This window comes from Hipposideros armiger, unplaced genomic scaffold (assembly GCF_001890085.2).
Source record: "Hipposideros armiger isolate ML-2016 unplaced genomic scaffold, ASM189008v1 scaffold_1166, whole genome shotgun sequence".
Taxonomy (NCBI): domain Eukaryota; kingdom Metazoa; phylum Chordata; class Mammalia; order Chiroptera; family Hipposideridae; genus Hipposideros; species Hipposideros armiger.
The window spans coordinates 172,746-193,700 of record NW_017732516.1 but is presented as its reverse complement, the minus strand read 5'-3'; the positions used below and the strand labels follow the sequence as shown (position 1 = coordinate 193,700).

Sequence of the window (20,955 nt, the reverse complement as noted above, 5' to 3'; positions counted from 1 at the left end):
AAAGGGATCAATCCAACAAGAGGACATAACTCTAGTAAACATCTATGCACCTAACATAGGACCCCCTAATATATAAAACAGATTTTCACAGACATAAAGACAGAGATCAACAGTAACACTATTATAGAAGGGGACTTCAACACCCTGCTGTCACCAATGGACAGATCCTCCAGACAGAAAATCAACACGGAAACAGTGGCCTTAAATGACACTTTAGAACAGTTGGATTTAATCGATATTTTCAGAGCATTTCACCCCAAAGCTATGGAATATACATTCTTCTCAAATGCACATGGATCATTTTCTAAGATAGACCACATGTTAGGCCACAAAACAAGTCTCAATAAATTTAAGAAGACTGAAATCATATCAATCGTTTTCTCTGACCACAATGCTATAAAACTAGAAATCAATTACAAGAAGAAATCCAGAAAGCACACAAATGCATGGATGCCGAATAACATGCTACTAAATAGCAAGTGGGTCAAAAATGAGACCAAGGAGGAAATCAAAAGATATCTTGAGACAAATGAAAATGAAAACACCACAACCCAAAATCTCTGGGATGCAGTGAAAGCAGTCCTAAGAAGGAAGTTCATAGTAATGCAAGCTTACCTAAAGAAACAAGAAAAATCTCAAATCAACAGATTATCCTTACACCTCAGGGAGCTGAGAAAAGAACAGCAAAATAAGCCCAAAGGGAGCACAAGGAAGGAGATAATAAAGACCAGAGCGGAAATAAATGAAATAGAGACCAGAAAAACAATACAAAAGATCAACGAAACCAAGAGTCGGTTTTTTGAGAAGATAAACAAAATTGACAAGCCCCTAGCTAGACTCATCAAAAGAAAAAGAGAGAGTGCTCAAATTAGTAAAATCAGAAATGAAAGAGGTGAAGTAACAACAGACTTCACAGAAATACAAAAAAATCTTATTAAGAAATTACTATGAGCAATTATATGCCAACAAATTTGACAATCTAGAAGAAATGGATAATTTCCTAGAAGCATACAACCTTCCAAAGCTAACTCAAGAAAAATAAAAAATATGAATAGACTGATTACCACCAAATAAATTGAATCAGAAATCAACAAGCTCCCAACAAAAGCCCAGGACCAGATGGCTTCACAAGTGAATTTTACTAAACATTCAAAAAAGAATTATCACCTATTCTTCTCAAACTATTTCAAAAAATCCAGAAAGAGGGAAGGCTCCCAAACTCTTTCTATGAAGCCACGATCACCCTGATTCCAAAAACAGATAAAGAGAGTACAAAAAAGGAAAACTACAGGCCGATATCTCTGAAGAACATAGATGCAACAATCCTCAACAAAATCTTAGCAAACAGAATTTAGCAATATATTAAGAAGATCATACATCATGACCAGGTGGGTTTCATCCCTAATACGCAAGGTTGGTTCAACATCCACAAATCAATTAACGTAATACACCACATCAACGAAAATAAAAATAAAAATCATATGGTCATATCAATAGATGCAGAAAAAGCATTTGACAAAATACAGCCACGATTTATGATAAAAACTCTTAGGAAAGTGGGAATGGGGGGTCATATCTCAACATAATAAAGGCCACCATAAACGATAAACCCACAGCTAACATCATACTCAAGGGGAAAAGCTAAAATCATTCCCTTTCAGATCAGGAACAAGACAATGCTGTCCACTTTCTCCAATTTTATTCAACATAGTTCTGGAAGTTCTAGCCACAGCAATCAGACAAGAAAAAGAAATAAAAGGCATCCACATTTTCAAGGAGGAAGTAAAATTGTCATTATACACAAATGACATGATACTATATATAGAGGACTCCAAAGATTCCATCAAAAAATTATTGGAACTAATAGACGAATTCAGTAAGGTAGCAGGATACAAAATCAATACTCATAAATCAGTTGTATTTGTATATACCAATAATAAACTATCGGAAGGAGAAATTAAGTAAATGATTCCGTTTACAATCGCTTCAAGAACTATAAAATACTTAGGATAAATTTAACCAAAGACCTGCACTCTGAAAACTATAAGACACTGAAGAAAGAAATAAAAGGAGATAATACAAAAAAATGGAAAAACCTTCCATGCTCATGGATAGGAAGAATTAATATAGTTAAAATGTCCATATTGCCTAAAGCATTATATAGATTCAGTGCAATTCCCAATAAACTACCTAGGGCATTTTTCACACAAATAGAAAATATAATCCTAAAATGTATATGGAACCAAAAAAGATCCCAAATAGCCATGGCAATCCTGAGAAATAAGAACAAAGTTGGAGGGATCACGCTTCCAGACATTAGAACGTACTACAAGGCTACAGAACTCAAAACAGTATGGTACTGTCATAAAAACAGGCACATAGATCAATGGAACAGAATAGAGAGCCCAGAACTAAATCCAGGCATATATGGGCAGTTGCTCCATGACAATGGAAGCAAGAATTTACATTGGGGTAAAGATAGTCTATTTAATAAATGGTACTGGGAAAATTGGACTGACACATGCAAAAAAATGAAACTGGACCACCTCCTTAACGCCATATACAAGAACAAATTCAAAATGGATTAAAGACTTAAATATAAGACCTAAAACCATAAAACTCCTAGAAGAAAATATAGGGTCTAAATATGCAGACATTACCCTGAGCAATATTTCTACTGATACATCCCCGCAGGCTAGGGAAGTAAAAGAAAAAATGAACATATGGGACTACATCAAACTTAAAAGTTTTTTCACAACAAAAGAAACCATCATTAAAACAAAAAGGAAGCATACTGAATGGGAGAAGATATTTGTCAACGAGATATCTGATAAGGGGTTAATATCCAAAATATATAAAATGCTCTTGCAACTCAACATCAAAAAAGCAAACAACCCAATTAAAAAATGGGCAGAGGATATGAAGAGAAATTTCACTAAAGAGGACATACAGATGGCCAACAGGCATATGAAAAAATGTTCAACCTCACTAAGCATTAGGGAAATGCAAATCAAAACCACAATGAGATACCACCTCACCCAGGTCAGAATGGCTATCATAAATAAGTCAACAAACAACAAATGCTGGCGAGGTTGTGGGGAAAAGAGAACGCTGGTGCACTGTTGGTGGGACTGCAGACTGGTGCAGCCACTATGGAAATCAGTATGGAGGTATCTCAAAAAACTGGAAATGGAACTACCTTATGACCCAGCAATCCCACTCTTAGGTATTTATCCAGAAAAACCCAAGACATTAATCCGAAAAAATATATGTACCCCTATGTTCATTGCAGTGCTATTCACAATAGCTAAGACTTGGAAACAACCGAAATGCCCATCGATAGACGACTGAATTAAGAAACTATGATACATTTACACAATGGAGTATTACTCAGCTATAAAGAAGGAGGAAATGGTACCATTCGCAATGATATGGATGGACCGAGAGAACATTATGCTAAGTGAAATAAGTCAGTCAGAGAAAGACAAATACCATATGATCTCACTTATATGTGGAATCTAAAAAACTGAATAAATGAGAAGTGTAAACAGAAATAGTCTCAGAGACACAGAGGAAAAACTGAGCGTTGCTAGTTGGGAGGGGGTGGGGGTGAAGGAGAAGGGGAAGGGATGAGACAATACAAATTGGTAACTACAATATGGCCTCAGTGATAGAAAAGACAGTCTGGGGAATATAATTAATAATGTTGTAAATATTTTTTAGGGGGCCAGATGGACTCATGTCTTGTTAGGGAGACCACTTCATAGTCGGTGTAGAGGCCTGACCATAGCACTGTATTTCTGAATCTGATGTTGAATAATAATGTACATCAACTATAATTATATATACATATAGTCATGAAACGTGGAGTAGAGAATGGGAATGGAGTCAATGGAATTGTAATAGATAAGTATGGTATAGGGGGTGGGAGGGCAGTAGATGGGGGAGAGGGGTTGTTTCTGTGCAAAGGGTGAAAAGGATACTATTGCATTGTTCTATATACCTGAAACTAACAATAAAATAAATAAAAATAAATAAAACGCAGTGATTTTTAGAGACCTGACAGTTTACCCCTCACACTACCCTCTTTTTTCTTCTCTTCTAGAGCTACTAGAAATAAAGAATTGTGCCTGAATCCACTCAACAGCTCCAACACCAAAACACCCAGTAGTGCTGGTGACCACAAGGGAGGGTCTTCAGTGATGCTCAGAGCAGACCTGAAATTTGCATATTTGCAAAGGTGACAGGAAGGGAAGAGTCCAGGGGGAGTAGTCAGAGAAAACTCAGAGGCCTAAAAAGTTTCTACTGGATACACAGCACAGTAGCATGTGGAGAATAAAACACTTTAGCTAAACCAGATATGAAAAAAGAATTTTTTAAAGGGCCATAAAAACACTAAAACACCAGGGTAATAAAGAGTTTGGGGTATAAATACGAGAAATATAATCCTTACATATTCAAGCAACAATAGTAATAGCACATTGATGGGATTTCAAAATTTATTAACATAGGAGGAACTAAGATTCAGCAATGAGACACAACTGCGGTTAAATATACATGCACACACATACATGAAGAGAGAGAGAGATTAATAATTTCAAGGCTATGGATGTTAGCTTTGAAGTAAAACACTATTCAATATATTTCAAGTTGTTACCAGCCAAAAGTCCGGAATCTAGTATGCTTGAACACTTCCCCCCAACAAACACTAGTGTATTCTGTATTTCATACTATTTCCTGGTAACTGTTAAGTCAGAAGACTCTAAGAATAAATGTCTAAATATTTGAAGCACTACTGCACTAATATAGATTCCACACCAGTCTTAAAGTTCATTTAAGTTTATGTTTAAGAAGAAAATGGTTTTTAATATAAATCTTTGGAGTTGGAAATCAAACAACCCTCATTTCTTTATTTTATGTAGTATTTCTTTTAGTTTCCATTTACAAATATAAAATGTGAAACAGTAAAAAAAGGGACAATCAGGCTGACAGCATGGCACATTAGAGAGAAAAAGCAAACCTAAAGGCTGAATTAGCAGTTACCCAGTGTAATCCAGGGTTTTCCTAGTGTTGGTTCTGAATTATGCAGTAATTTTCATTGTCTTTTTAAAAAACTGCTATATATTAGGCCGGTCGAGTGGCGCGATGGTTAAGAGCTCGCTTGGGACGCCAGAGAGCCCCGGTTTGAGTCCCACAGATGAGGGCCAGTGACATTGCCCTCTACAGCTAAGATACTGAACAACAGCTCAACCTGGAGCTGGGCTGCTGTAAGTCACTGGCGACTGCGTAGGCTGCAGCCCCTGCTGCAGTGGGTTGCCATGGGCTACCGTGTGTAGCCAGCAGCCAGCATGAGCAGCCAGCAGCCACTTTGAGCAGCCGTCTAGAAGCCGGCGAGTGATCTGCCTTGCCTGGGAAGAGCGCAATGATGGTGCCAACTTGGGCCAGTGAAGCAATGTCCTCCACAACTAGACTGAAGAACAAAAAGGACAGCAGCTTGTCTGTTCCCCTTCCCCCAATTCTCCAGCGATGTTCCCATCCCCCCAATTCCCCAATAAAAATCTAAATAAATAAATAAAAACTGATTCCAGTTCAACTGTATTTCTAAATCCCAGCTATGATATACTTCTTAGGCGCTGAACTAAGCTTTTAGACCAACAAATACATTAGGTTGAAAACTAACATCTGTTTACTGTTATAATTTCTCCCCTAAGAAGTAGGCATAGCTTATGAGGATGATAAGAGATGTGTAATGTGCTATTTGAAGACTGTATCAGACAGATTGACTAGCCTGTAAAAACCCAGTGTTATTTATGGACCAGATTACATATGATGCTATAATAACATATCTTCCAGGAATCTGAGCCTATATTTAAAAAAGAGACTTCTCCAAAGACCTGCCTTAGTCATTAACTATCTAACTATCCTTTCTTAACAAGAGAGAAATATTACCTCATTATTTATAAAATTTATTTTTATAAACAATTCACTTTGAAACCCATTACTACGTACATTTTTATAGCTCATATAAATCTGTTTTAATTAATCATCCATTCATTCATGAAAGGCAGTAAAACCTAGTGTTTACGGACCTGATTTCTGGAGCCAAAGTACTTGATCAGAATCCTCGCTCCATCTCTTCTGGGCTGTGCAACCTTGGGCAAGTTCTTTGACCTGTCAATTAACACATGCCTCTACTTGGCACATGCTGTGCATGTGACAGTTGTTATTATTATGGATTTGACACTATTTGTTGAGCAACTACTGTGTGCCAGGCATTGCTGTAGGAACACAGTAAATAGCTGTGAAAAGACAGAACCGAGTGCCTGCCTTCTTGGAGCTCATGTTCTCATGAAGGAGACAGGCAATAAGCAAATGAATCTAGAAGATAACATCAGGGACAAATGGCATAAAAACAATAAAGCCAGGTAAAGGGGTGGTGTGAACGGGACTGTCACCTGGCCAGCATGGAGTTCTTTGCACACACCCGCTGTACCAATCTGCAGCCCGGCCTGTTACTAAGGCCTAAGTGCATGTCAGGAGGCAGCAGCACAGACAGAAGAGGCTTGGGGCCATTCTGAACTGACACACGGGCCGGCTGCAGTATTTACTAGCGATGTGACCACGGGCGAGTACGTCAATCGGAGCCTCAGCCTCCTCTCTGCAAATGGGGAGCATAACAAGAAGTACTGCACAGACTCACATGCGCTGATGCTTGTAAACAGCTCAGCACTGTGTGGCTATGAGCACCGAATAAAATAATAATGGGGACACGCAAGCAGTGACAGCTAGGCACGGTTACTCCCGTTGCTCCAAGTCTCTGTCTCCACTCCAGCCCCGGGCCCCACACACGAGACGTCTCACTCGTCCCTCCGGGGTCACCTTTACCAGCGTGAACCCATCATGCCAGTTCACACAGCAGTTCACCTTCCCAGCAGGCACCACTTCGCTAACATCAGTGAGACCCACGAGTAACGGCCTCCATCCATGGCAGTCTGCACAGGTGCCCCTGGCAGGAGCCTAGCAAACTCTCACTATTTCTTCCAGGTTCAGTTCAAATGTCCTAACCAAGCTGACACTACAGTGAGCTCTAAAGCGACCAGCTTCTTTGGATCCCTGGCTCCAGACTCAGAATCCTGTGTGACAATGTCCACCCGGCTGCACTAGGTCACAGGCCACCCTCCCCTGAGTTCAGGGAAACCAGTGTCTGGCCTCTGACGTTCATAGTGGGCCAAGCCCCAGTTGCCACCAGAACACATGGGCCAGCGGTCTCAGGTCCAGAGAAGAGGTTCAAATGCTGGGCAGACAAAAAGGCGCTCATGACACGGCCTTCCACACAGTGCAGAGAATCGTTATGGATGAGCGACCCCTGGCCCCCAGGAGTGGGCCGGTCTCACTGCTCTGCCTCCGGGGCCATCTTGTCCAGGCCCTTGCATAAAGTAAATACCAATAAAGATTTATTAAATGAATAGATGAACATTCGTATTCAACAGCAATGTCATCAAGTCTCCAGTTTAACAAATAACTGTGATTACTTAACTATCAGTGACTACAAAAATGAACTTGTAGCAAGCGATTAAGCATCCAATTCCTCTCACCTAAAAAGAAAAGTTGAGTGAGAGTGACAGGGCCCTCAAAGCCAACCTCCTAAGGGAGGACCTCAGCTGTCTCCTTGCCAATTAAGAGATCCCTAAAAATAGAAAACACAGGGCCATCTTTCTCAAGCTTCTTTGCTCTATGATCTAGGAAAGGCTCTGCCCTCCCTTTCCTGGCTTATGTTATGGAAATGAGGGGTTCTTTTTAAACTAAGGAGTCAAGGCCTGACTAACTCTTCTCAAGAAAATAGTGATTTCCAGAACTTTCTGTGAGCAAGCAAAAAGAATCATTTATTTGTAAGGTTGAGAGTCTGCCAGGTTTTAAATCAAGTCCATACCACAGAAAAGGCAGTAAAATTAGAAGTGTGTGTTCCCTTCAAAAGCTCTCTAGTTGGGGGTGGTGAGAGTGGGAAGATTTCTAAGCAGCAGCTAGCCAGGCTCCATTTGGCCTAAAGTGAAAAATGTACTCCAACACCTACCATAAAATGTAATTTACAGCTGTACCAACCCCCAGAATTAAAACCTTATAAGCATATCCCACTTCTGAATTTGTTTTTCTGTATTTGCAGGTTGCCTTAAAAACGGCACCATAATTTACCTGTGGTTCTGACCTATCCCAGGTCCAGCCTCATTCCATACCTGGTCCTCCCCTCTGCCAGCACTCACCTCCCTGTTCCCCAGCAAAGTGGTTTCCCAACCTAGCATGACCTTTGCCCTGTGCTAAGGTTAAAGGTCACACTTCAGGGTCTTCAAAATGGTGCATGAATCCTTATTTTATTAGAACCTACTAAAACACACACACACACACACACACGAAATGATGCTTTATCCTCTCCTTTATTGTTTCCAATTTCATCACATTTTGAAACTCCGTTGGAGAACAATAATGGTTTCCATAATGTTAGGCAGGTGTTGACATAATTCTGAAGCTACAGTAAAAATTCTCTCAAGTCTAGGATCCCCTTGGTTACTGGACCCCAAGTTCCAGGAGGTAAAGGAGACCCTCCCTGTGACAACCTCTCCACCCCATCATCATAAGATACTGTGCTGGAGTGCTCGCCCGATTCTGGGCTGTCTGCTCCCATTTCAAGTAACATACAAAATAGACGATTTTTCACGCAAACATCCACTCAGGGAAGAATTTTTATAAGTTCAGGAAATAGAAGTCAAATCATAACGGATACCCAGATGCCATGCACATAGTAGGAATTTAAAATGAAATGCACTGAAGTGCCTGATTAATTCCGGGGTCTTTACAGGAAGTCTCCTATGAGCTTCTGTGATCCCTCTGATCCACGTGGCTTTGTGTTCACGCACCTTTAGTCAATCTTTATAACATCATATGAGTCTTCCATCTGTCATGCAGGGGGTAAAGCTCAGGAAAAAACTAGCATTTCTTCAAACTCTGTATCCTTACATCTATAGATGTGCACTTAGGAACCCCATATTCATCCCCCCACCCCCCAACCCCATCTCACCCACTTTGCTTTCCATCCATTCCAATCTAAAAAGGTCGCCATTCCACTGCTAACACGTGCTGTATTCATCCCACACTGTGCCTCTTCAAATGCCAGTTCCCACCTGGCACCCCAAAACTAAACTCCCAACAATCCACATCGCCGTCTTCGAGCCCCGGGTCCTTGTTCTAAACCAACACCTGCAGCTCATGTCTGCTGTCTTTCCCACCTGATCTGACAAGTCCTCCTTCTGTAGCCTCGCGGGCTTGATGCACAGTCAGCACTATATTAACTCGTGTTTTGTTCCTATCACTCTCCTGCTTAGCTTCCAATGAGCACTGTCTTTCTCGAGGGCCCCATGTGTTATCTAGAGATACCTTTCCACATTCAAAAGTACCTAGCATCACTATAGATGTCCAATGAATATTGGCTGAATAAGGATTTTCATATACTACTTACTTTAGACTTCTAGTTTCTACTCAATGACATAGTCCTTTCTATTATGAAATAGTTACCATTATCTACCTTACCAATAAGTCAAAGAATTGGAATCTTTTCTCATTCCTTCTAACTCTTTGCTCCACAGCAATTTAGAATGGTACTCCACACATGAAAGTACACTTGGTGAAGCCTGCTGGCTTATTGATTAGAGGAAACATATCATCATAAACTGCAAAGCCATTATAAACTCCAGTTTGAATGCTAGAGATGGGAATGACAACTTATGGTGACCCGGATTATTTCAGAAAATGAAAACACTTCCACCACTCCAGTAACAACTCCAAGTACAGCATTAAATTTCACACAGAAAGCTGTATATTTACTCACTGTAAGTATAAAAGATGTTTGCATTTTTAATAAGACCGTATTCTAGCACCTTGATGCCAAACGGGCACAGGTAATGACTTGAAGCAAAGAGACCAGCTAGAAGCAGGTGAATAATCACAGAAACCATTACATTTTGCACCTTCATTTTTGGGCAGACTTTGCAGTCAAGCGCAACCTGACGAAAGTAATGAATAAATAAACAGCAGTTTTAGACATCTGGTAGTGTGGGAGAAACAGATATTTTGGGCTATCAGATAAATATTCAAATGATAAAACTTACTGCAGGATGCTCCCCCACTAAGCCACTTTTGTGAATACCCATGGTGGACAAATCGATGGAGAAATCCAAAGCTGCCACCTGAAGACTTCATGGTTCAGGTCCAAGGGGACATGAGGCTCCACACAGCCTGTTTATTAGAGGTCCAGCACACACCTGACAAACCATGGGACTGTACCCTCCTCGAAGAGGCCAGCACGCTCCCTGCCACAGTGCTGGGGAGGTCCTGCATCTTCCACCTCAGAATCTCGAAGCTGCCATGGCTAATGACCAAGCTGTCCATTCTTGCTCAACAATATGTCAATTTCTTAAAACAAGTTGCAGTTGAGTTTTAACTAGGGAGCCACACCTGCCTCTTAGAGTGACTATGCCTCCTTCTGTTCTGTGCACCTCTGAGCTGAATCTTACTTCTCTATTTGCATGTATTAATAGCTCTAGGTCAGGGTACCTCGTCATTGTCCCAAGCATCGTCTGCAGACCCTGTGTAAGCTGTCAACAATCTTTGGATCTCTAAAATGCTACTCATGGGATCAATTCAATTTTTAATCACACATGTAGGATAAAAAACTCTAGAAAGACAAGAAAGGAACCAGTATCAGGTACAGCTGCCCGCTCCAAAATCATCCTGGCCACTGCAACTACCTAAAGACCTGTTAATCCATACATCCGTGACCTAAGTCATAACAGGCCACTCTGGACCTACTGCGTGAACTGAACCCGAGGGCTGACGTTTTCTCCAAACTATAGTAGGTCCTCGAATAACACCGTCTGTTCAATGTTTTGTTATTTACAACACTGATGAGAAAACGAGTATCGGTTCCCAGACGCGGCCTCTGTCTGTGTGCAGAGAAAACACGTGAGTTTTCTCCAGGGACTCTGGTTCCCCCCACATCCCAAAGGTGTGCATGTGAGGAGAACTGGCGTGTCTCCATTGTCCCCGTCTGACTGGGGCTGGGTAGCCTTGTGATGGGAGGGCGTCTTGTCCAGGGTGGGTCCCGCCTGGTCCCCTGAACTGCTGGGATGGACTCTGCCACCACGACCCTGAACTGGAAAAGCAGCTGGAAAATCATTATCTCACTCATATTTACTCATCTTTCTTAAATGGGTGTAGCTCTCATGTTGATTTCAGTGTTTAATATGAGAAGTGTTTGGGGTCTTTACTTAGAAGTTTGGTGATGTTTTTGTGACCAGAAATATGCCGTGGGAACCTAATTCTTGTTTCCATCCATCAGCCTAGGGGAAAACTGGTTTCCTTATACGTCGTTTCAGTTTCCAAGAATCTATGGATGCCGTTAAGTGAGGACTTACTATGCTTGAGTACTCAGCTAGCTTCCATCCCAGGAAAGAATTTCAGAATAACAAAAATAGACTACCTTGTTATTAAAGAGCAGCTTCCTTACTGCTTTAGTCCATATTCCTCTTATTATCACAGAAATTAAATGTTGGGGGAGAGAGGTTTGCTTAATGATACTGCTTAATTACCTGTCTTGAAATGCAAAACCAATATTGCCACCTAGTGGCAATGTGAGTCACCTACAAAACAGGTTGTCTGAAGGGAAAATTATAAACGTCAAGGACAATAAAAATTAAATATAAACACACTGAAACAAAATAGCACAGAATGAAGTGCAAGGAAAGTTAAGTACTTCAGATGAACGGAGCTGTTCTCTAAGTTTTAAAAGCTGAGAACAACACACCGGTGACGACCCTGTTGCTGGTATTGCGTTTGATATTCCACTAGGTGCCCGAGGGGCCACGGGTGGAGCGTGGAGCACAGAGCAGGTCTGGTCTGAGGGCAGGACAGATGCCCTAAAGGACAGAGGGAACACGGGGCACCCACGTGGGGCACCAAATGAGCATGGAGGTCACCAGCAGGGAATGGAGGAGAGTCCGTCAAAATAACACTAATGATAACATGCAGCCACACGCTACAGCTTTGAGGGTGGATGGACCTGGAGGACCCCGTCCTCAGTGAAAAAAGCCAGTCACAGAAAGACAAATCCTGTGTGGTTCCACTTATATGAGGCCCCTGGAGTCATCAAATCCATAGAGACAGACAGGAGAATGGGAGTCCCCAGGGACTGGGGGAGGGAAAATGGGGAGTAATTATTGGGTCATCGGAAAACTCATGACGCATTTTTGCAACGAAAAACATAGAAAAATACGTCATGACTTTTCCGACAACCCAATATTTAATGGGGACAGAGTTTCAGTTGGGAAGATAAAGAAGTTCTGGAAATGGGTTGCACACCGTAACTAAATGTACCTTATACTACAAAAATGTACACTTAAAAATGGTTAAGATGGCAAATTTTATGTTGTATGTTTTTTACCACAATTACAAATAACCACCACAGTGGCAGTGGCACCACCGGCAGCAAGAAAGCGCTCTGGGGGGGACGCCGCTGAGATGAGGGTACCGGCGGGAGTCCACACACACTGTCCAGTCACATGGACATTTTGATGCCCTCCTGAGTCCTCTCAGGGGAACAGGACTGACCACTGTGTGACATCCCGTGAGGCCCCTTCTCTGTCCTTTGTGTCCTGGGAGGGTTGCTCCCGCTCTGCCCAGCCCTCCCGGCGTGGGTCCCCTGGGTCCAACCACTGCCCTGGAAGGAGCATCTGCAAGCCCTCAGGCACTGTGCATGGTGCTGACTCCCAGACCCACCATCTTCTGGCCACACCTTTCTCCTGAGCTTCAAACAAATACGCAGCCCCCACCGCTGACCCCCCACCTCAGATCTCATCTACAGACACCTGAGTCATCGGCACTTTCACCCTGCAAATCCATCACCCTCAGCCTCAGATGGTGGCCCACCCCACCCTCCCTCAGTCCTAGCTGGACACCTGTCCTGACTTCCCCTTCAGCCCCCACATGGGCCCAATGTCCCCCGTTCGGGCCCCACGTCACCCCTACCACCACCACCTAAGAATTGGGCCCCCTGCCCCAGTCTTGGCTCTCTTAAAGCTGCTCACCTCACAGCCACTCGAGTGACGGTTTTAAACTGCAAATCCAAGCAGGTCGCAGCCCTAACGCTCTCCCCAGCAGTAATTCTAACAGGGAGCACTTTTAGTGATAGGACTACGGGTCCCTCCGACACGTACTGCCAGGGGCCAGACATGCTAAATGTCTTGGACATCAAAGACATTGCTCTCAAAATACCACAAATGCCCCTGGGAAAGGCCTGGGTTCTCAAGAGGACATACAGCTCCTCTGTGATCAGGTCCCGACCTAACTGTCCAGGCTGGCCGCCCTCACTGCCACCTCCCGCTTGACCCCACACCAGGACAACAGGCAGGGCCCACATGCACCATGCTCCTGCTTCTCACCTGGCCACCTTTACCTGGCTACCCATCCAGAAAGCTCTCCCCTACTCCTACCCCTGACCTAGCTAGTGCTGAATCTTTATTGAATTTTTTTCTTGTGTTGTGGTAAGAATACTTAATATGAGCTCTAACTTCTTAACAAATTTTAAGTGTACAATCTGCCAAAGCCACAGAGGCAGGCACAGCAAGGTGATCCCAGGAACTGTCACAAGTTTAAATGACTGGCAAAGAAAGTGCCAGGGGACCCAGAGATAGGGACTTTGGTTCACAAGCTCTGGTGTGGCTGTGCTGGCGAAAGGCGGCAAGCCTGCGGTAGCCAGCGCTCTGTGGATCTCCACCCTTCACACCCTCCCTGGCTGGCCTTCCTGCCTCCAATCTTGAGACATGGAAAAACTCCGGCCAACACCTGTCCTCCACTCCTAAACACGACTGACAAGCTCAACTTAGATGGGGACCTGTGACCCCGGCTTCGATGGGGCCTGTGACCATCACCCTGCCCTCGAGCCTAAAGCCAGCCTTAAGCATCCAGGGCCCTACCCTCTGCGGAGCCCCAGGGCCTCCTGAAGAAGCAGTGCCCTCACAAGTCTCATTTTCCCTAAGGGGAAGAAAAGAAGAAATAAGTTGTAATATCCATGCTCCCACCGAAAGGTACCCACATGCCTTATTCCCACTTGAGTCAAGTCCTGGGAGTACATACGATCGGCCCCAAGGTCCCCTGGAAGCCACACTTCCCAAAAGAGTGCCGGGAAAGGTAGGAAGAGAGCCTGTGGCGAGTACCTCTTTGCACAAAAAAGTCCAAAACAAGAAGGAGGGGACCACTTGTGGAGGAACTATGGGGACCCTCGGTCACCTGGCCTTGGCTGGCAATGGCTGGCATTTCCACCTCAACGTCAAGGATGATTAATACAAATTCAGTGGGGAAGGTATATAATCTCAGACACACGGACCGGCCTGTACAAGACAGAAGGTGCTCCTGAGAGCAAGGACACACATGGGCACACAGGGATGCACACGCCCTGCACTCATGGAAGAGTGAGTGACACATAACTGTCTGATGTCATCGCTGATCACACAGTGGGGTAACTGCCAAGGCCCAGCGGACCTCATTCCGTCTTGCCAGGACCCAACTCAGGGCTACTGGCTGTCCTCCCACCCCTGCAGCAGCCTCCTTTGTCCACTCCACTAGTGGCTCCACTTCCACGGAGCAAACGGAAGAAGCCCAGCCAGGTAAGGCATGTCTGCCTCTCAGATGAAGTCAGGAAAGGTTTGTAGAAGAAACTCTCTAAAAGCTGGGTTTCCAGACAAAGAATTCCAGACTCGTCCAGCTGCTCCTACCTACACCGGAAAAAGCCACCTGCCTGTAGCGGGCAATGCTTCCCTCCCCCGTGAGAAGGTGTGATGCTCCAAGCGAGGGACCCAGGGCCCTGTCCTCGCAATGATGCGAGGAGGCTGAAAATCTTGTCTATAAAGCATTTCAGGATGAAACACAAGCTTTAATCCCAGCAGTGTCTCAGCCTTCAGTATCATTAAGGTGGCTCATTTTTCCTTGAACATGTCCAACCCTGTGTTCCCAGCCCCCACCAACAGAAAGACAGCAATCCATCATGCACACACGCCTCCCGTCAGGGTGCCTGCCGAGACAACCAGGGCTGGCACGCAGCCAGACACGCACTTCCGTCCTGGAGGCTGTGGCAGGGCAGGGCAGCGCAGCAGGCCTGAGCAATTTTTGTCAATTGGCTGAAGAAGAAAGCACCAATATGGCGACTCAAGGTGCAGCTCCCTTTGCCCCACACCTCCAGCATTAAATTCAGTTCATGTCTATTTTAAACTTTGTTAAAATGTACCTGTACGTGTCGATCTTTCTCTCCGTGATCCTTCTCAGGTAACACATTATAAATCGAATCAAAAGTTCAATTAATGATATCCAATTAAAAAACAGATTAAGAGACTCACAGAGGAAACATCACACTAAGGCTAATCAAAATAGTATTTCAACATGAAAACTGCCTTAGAAATTGTTACCAAAATTTTGGGCATTAATTATTCTGCTATTTTAAACCTTGCTTTTAAAAAATTATTTCTTCCACTTCTACTTATATTTTATGACAAAACCATGACAGTCCTACATAATTATGTAATTCTCTTAAACTTAAAATATATATAATAATTTAGAATACGATGTTTTGAGCATTAGGAATTAATTAGCACATTTTAAACCGTATACAGTCAATATAAATAAGCAAGACAAGTCAGAAGAATTATTCTCATATAAATAAAACTGATTCTCTATAGAGACCAAGTGCTTTGGAAAACAAAAATGTATCAATAAATAAATATTAGTGAACATCCCAAACCATCTCCACATACCTGAGTAAGATCTGCAGCTTGCTTTAAGATGCTTTTTTTTAACTGTTCTGCTCTCTTTGCATGAAAAGAATTACTTTGACTCTGGATGACAAATACAATTCCTTTTAAATCTAGAACCAAAAAAGAAAAAACTTTTCAGGTATTTATATTTTAACAACTGAAATAAACCTGAAAACAGTTTAAAAACAAGGCAGCTATAAGGCAAGGCTTCAGACAATAAAACTCTTAGGGGAAAAAAAATCAATGTATATGGAATTCTAGTGATAAAATCTCTTTTTAAACTGATCTCCGAAACTTCCTGCCTAGAAGTCAGCAAGTCAATCAGCTCACTGTACTAGGCCACACCTGTGGTAACACTGAATTTGCTCCTGCCCCTGTCAAAAGGAATGACTATAAACATGGGGGAGTAGGCAGATGTCTAGAACAATGACCCACGTTCCCCCTCCCCCACCCCCTCCACCAGCAGCTGAAAATCTTGTTCACAAGCAGCAAACACAATCCCACACTGTACCTTTACCTGTTATGGATTGAATTGTGTCCCCCAAACTTCTTATGTTGAAGTCCTGAGCCCCAGGACCTCAGAACATGACCTTATGAGGAATTGGGTCTTTACACAGGTGATCAAGTTAAAGTGAAGTAACTAGTGTGGACCCTGATCCAATATATTTGGTGTCCTTATAAAAAGAGGAAATGTGGACACAGACAGAAAATGAAGTGAAGACACAGGGAGAAGACGGCCGTCTACAAGCCAAGGAGAGAGGCCTTAGAACACACCTTGATCTTAGACTTCCAGCCTCCAGAGCCATTAGACAAAGTTCTGTTTTTGAGCCACACAATTTGTGGTACTTTGTTTCTGCACCCTAGCAAACTAACACACTACCTCAAGAATGTTCTGGATGGTCCTTCAAGGTGACATTCAACAGTGACCGTGTATGTCCCATGAGTTCACAAGAACTTGCGAATACGTAACCCAAAGTCTTCCCGGCCCGACCTCACAAGGCACCCAGCCAGAGCTGAGGGCACTGTTCAGGAAAATCTCAATTTCACAGCAGCGAGGCATTAGCAAGCAGCGTTGCATGAAAAAGCTCGTGTATGACTGACAAACTGGTATGTCACACCCACCGAACCAAGACTATCAGAGGTCGTCCTGAGGGACTGGGTGCTCAGGCCGCAGCGTGGAGAAGCACAGCAGGCCTGCCCTGGCTCAGAGCTTGTAACAGAGAATAGAAACTGCCACCAGCCAGGTGCTGGCAGAAGGCAGGTGTCACATTCACCGTGGCCTCCAGCCAGGTTTACAGGAAAGGAATGTGGGGACCGTCCCCCCCCCCCACCACGAGCCTTTCCCTGTAACACCTCGACTCTGGGACACTAATTTGGTTTTAATTTTATTCCACTATATTTTATTGCTCTTATGTTCAGTTCTATAGTTCCATTCATTTATTCACTCTCTCAAATATTCATACAACAAATTGTTCCACAGTGAGCCATCCAGATCCTAAAAATAATCTAAATGCTCTTTGGTTAAAACTCCATAAAAAAATGTAAGAGGAACTGCTGAACAGTTGACCGAATATGACCTCAGTGCTTCTCAGTAGTGTATGCAAGGATGAAGACTGCACATATCTACCTCCACTTTCAGGCAGCTCGTGGCTCTGTAAAAAGGACACCCCAATTAGGCTTAAGTGGTGTATTCTAGTTCAGCTAAACTGTAATCTTCCATCCACTACACCTAAAATATTAACATAAACTGACACGTGAAAGTTATAAAGATTTACTTTTGTTAAGAAGGAAGTAAAATGTCAGGGAATAATTTTGCAAACTGTAATGAAGTTGAGGCACATGCCCAGTGCCCCAGAAACTCCACCGCTATGAGCCGACCTTGAGAAACCCCCCACACGTGTACGAGGGTCTATAACAAGCATGCTCCCGACAGCACTGTGTAAAAGGAAAACACTGGAAGCAACTAAATACCCACTAACGAGAAACACAGACAGGAATACTATGTAGTCACAAAAATTAACCAGCACTATGAACATCAGCCCAGGTGGTGCTATAGACAAATCGTACAGATAGAAGGCTGAGAAGAGCAAGCTGTCAAGGAATAATGATATAAATCACTGGTTTACAAAGACACAAACACAAACATGCATAGTGGGCATGTGCTATGCACGTACGCGTCTATATGTTTATGTACACACGACTTGAAAATGTAAGACTAACGAGACTCATAAACAATATTTGGGTCATGGTTCAAGGGTTCCAGCTGTTAGCAATGTTTCATTTCTTAAGCGAAGTGGTAGGTCCATTATCTCACTCTTTGTAGCTTTGCATGTTCAAAATAATTCATAATGAAATTTCTAACAAGGCAGATGCATCTGTCAAAGGCCAACCCAGCACTCAGCACAGAAACCAGCTCCTGCCACTCCTGTCAGCTCAGCAAAGCTCCCGCTATCCTTGGCCCAATGCAGGGAAGAGGCTTTGCAAGAAGAATAAAAAGCAAACTGCCCCTTTCACACACCTGGCTCATGTGCCACGTGTTTCTTCCACTAATGAGAAATCGTCCCCTTCCTTTCTCATGGGCTTCGGTCACACATGCTCTGTGCATTCATTCAGCAAACATTTCTGACTGAGATTCTACCAAGTGCAAGACTCTGGGACACAAAGGTGACCGAACACAGTCCCTGCACATCAGCACCCGAGTCTAGTGCACTGTTGGTGGGAATGCAGATTGGTGCAGCCATTATGGAAAATGGTGGGAGGTTCCTCAAAAAACTAAAAATAGAACTGCCTTATGACCCAGCCATTCCACTCTGGGTGTTCATCCAATGAAAATGAAAACACTAATTTGAAAAGACATATGCACCCCTATGTTCACTGCAGTGTTATTTACAACAGCCAGATACAGAAGCAACCTAAGTGTCCATCGATAGACAACTAGATAAAGAATAGGTGGTACATATATAAAATGCAGTATATCACCGAGCCATAAAAAAAGAATGAAATCTCACCATTTGCAACAACATGGATAGACCTAGAGGGTATTATGCTAAGTGAAATTAAGTCATACAAATACTGTATGGTTTCACATTTATGTGGAATCTAAAAAAAACGAACCGAACAAAACAGACTCATAGAAACAGAGAACAAAAAGATGGTTACCACAGGGAAGGGCTGGAGGGGGGTCAATGGGTGAAAAGCGAAAGGGGAATATATCAATAATATTGTGATAGGTTTGCACGGTGACAGATGTTACTAGAATTAGTGTGGCAATTACATTGCAAGGTATAAAAATATGGAATCACTATATTGTACACCTGAAATGAATATAATGAATATAAATATTGTATACCATCTATACTTAAGTTAAAATAGTAAAACTTTAAAAAAATTTTTAAAAAGAAAGGCCATCATAACACAAACGGGTAAGTGCAAAACCAGAGCCCGCACAGGGAACCTTGGGGACACAGGGGAGGGGGAGGTAGTGCAAAAAGAGCTTCTGGCAGGAGGTGTTAGCAGTTTTCTTTGAAAAGCAGCCATTTCTGCAGGCTGAGGCTCAGAGGGTTGCAGGACAGCGGCAGAGACAGAAGTGGGTTTATCACGGAGCCCACAGCAGGCCTTATCTCGGCAGCATCTGTGAGTGGTGACCAGGGAGTGTGTCAGGCATTTCTGAGAACACATCATAGGGAACAGTCAGTGATAAAGTTAGAGATGGAGGCTGGATCAGCCAGACTAGATCATGAAGGACTCAGACGCCACTCAGAGGCTGGGGCTCCAGATTCATTGCTTTCAATTGGGGAAGGGCTGAGGAGCCATCTGAGGAGCAGATGAGGACACTGTGTCCTGGGGACACCCCGAGGAGAGAGGGGAGGGCCTTGCTCACAGAGGGAGCAGTGAAGGTTTGGGACAGCAAGTGAAATTTAGGGCTCTGAAAATCTGAACTGTTAGGTATGGCTAAAGAACAGGATGCTTATGGGGGAGTTGCAGGCGGTGAGGCAAAGGAGGAAGGGTGCGCCCGGTTCCCAAAACCCTGATAATAAGGAACGACAGAAAATCCCCTCTGTGCCATTCAGCCCTTGCCCCTTTCAGAGGAGAACCAGGCTGGTACTGCTTAGTGCCGAAAAGAGCTTACATGTGTAAATTCCTGCCATTCTTCTGCATCAGCACCGAGAAATACTTTCTGACAAGCACTCTAAGCCCTCCCTCTGAGTCTCGTACTGGTGGAGCCTAGATCCCAGCTCACCTGGGTAGCTGCCTTCTCTGTTGACGCTGCCCACTGCCCCATTGCTGGACCTAATAAGACAGTCCCACTACTTCCTCTCACGTTGCCTGCATGTCCCTAAACTCAATGCAATTTGCTTCCACCAAACACTGTCACAAGTCAAGACAGATTGTCATTGTTCCTCCAGGAAAGTGCGACAAATGAGTTGTACAGTAAGTGCCTGACAATAATGATGAGTGTGACAGGGAAGGCAAAGAAATCAGTCAAGGGTACGGAAGGGACCGAAGCCAGTGGTGAGGCACCAAGAGCGTTAAGTGAAGGCTTCAGCACCAGGGAGGTTAGAAAGGCGGCTTGCAGGAGGAGAGATTTCTCTGAGGAAGTGGAGGAAAGCAAAAGCCCTCGATTCCTGCAGGGCTGAGCATCCTGCCGTGCCACATACTCTGAAAGCACCGGTGTCTCCTGGTGAGAAACTATCGGGAAACACGGATCTCATGTGCTGGTATCTTTCTGATGAACACCAATGTGGCATCCTTCAGATAAACGCTGAATAACAAGCAGCCTCATGATTTAAGACTGAGGGACAAATATGCATGCAGGCACACACACACAAAGAGCCTCTCCAATTATGTGTCACTTGGCAAGAATAATGTCACTAGTGGATGTAAGGATTAGGCAGTGAGCTGGAAGAGAAGACCAGACTGCCGCCCCGGGAGGCTGTCACCCAGCCCTGAGCACTGAGACGCGAGCTAAACACTTGGACTCTACTGGCAGCTGCCTTAGGAGCCCCGGCCCTATAGACTCATTAAGATTGTGACCAATAAGCCCCGGAGTCTTTTTCAGATGAAATGACACCAGGGTAAGTGTTACCACATTGGCCATTTGCAATCG

The 20,955-nt window shown here is 43.6% G+C and overlaps 1 protein-coding gene across 1 annotated transcript in view; it reads right to left on the bottom strand.

Annotated features, from left to right (window-relative positions):
• Positions 1-20,955, bottom strand: part of B3GLCT (beta 3-glucosyltransferase) — a 97,511-nt gene that overhangs the window by 53,948 nt on the left and 22,608 nt on the right. Inside the window, exon 4 of the mRNA XM_019632710.1 lies at positions 15,849-15,958. Within this exon, the coding sequence (XP_019488255.1) occupies positions 15,849-15,958 (110 nt within the window). The remainder of the gene's footprint in view (positions 1-15,848; positions 15,959-20,955) is intronic.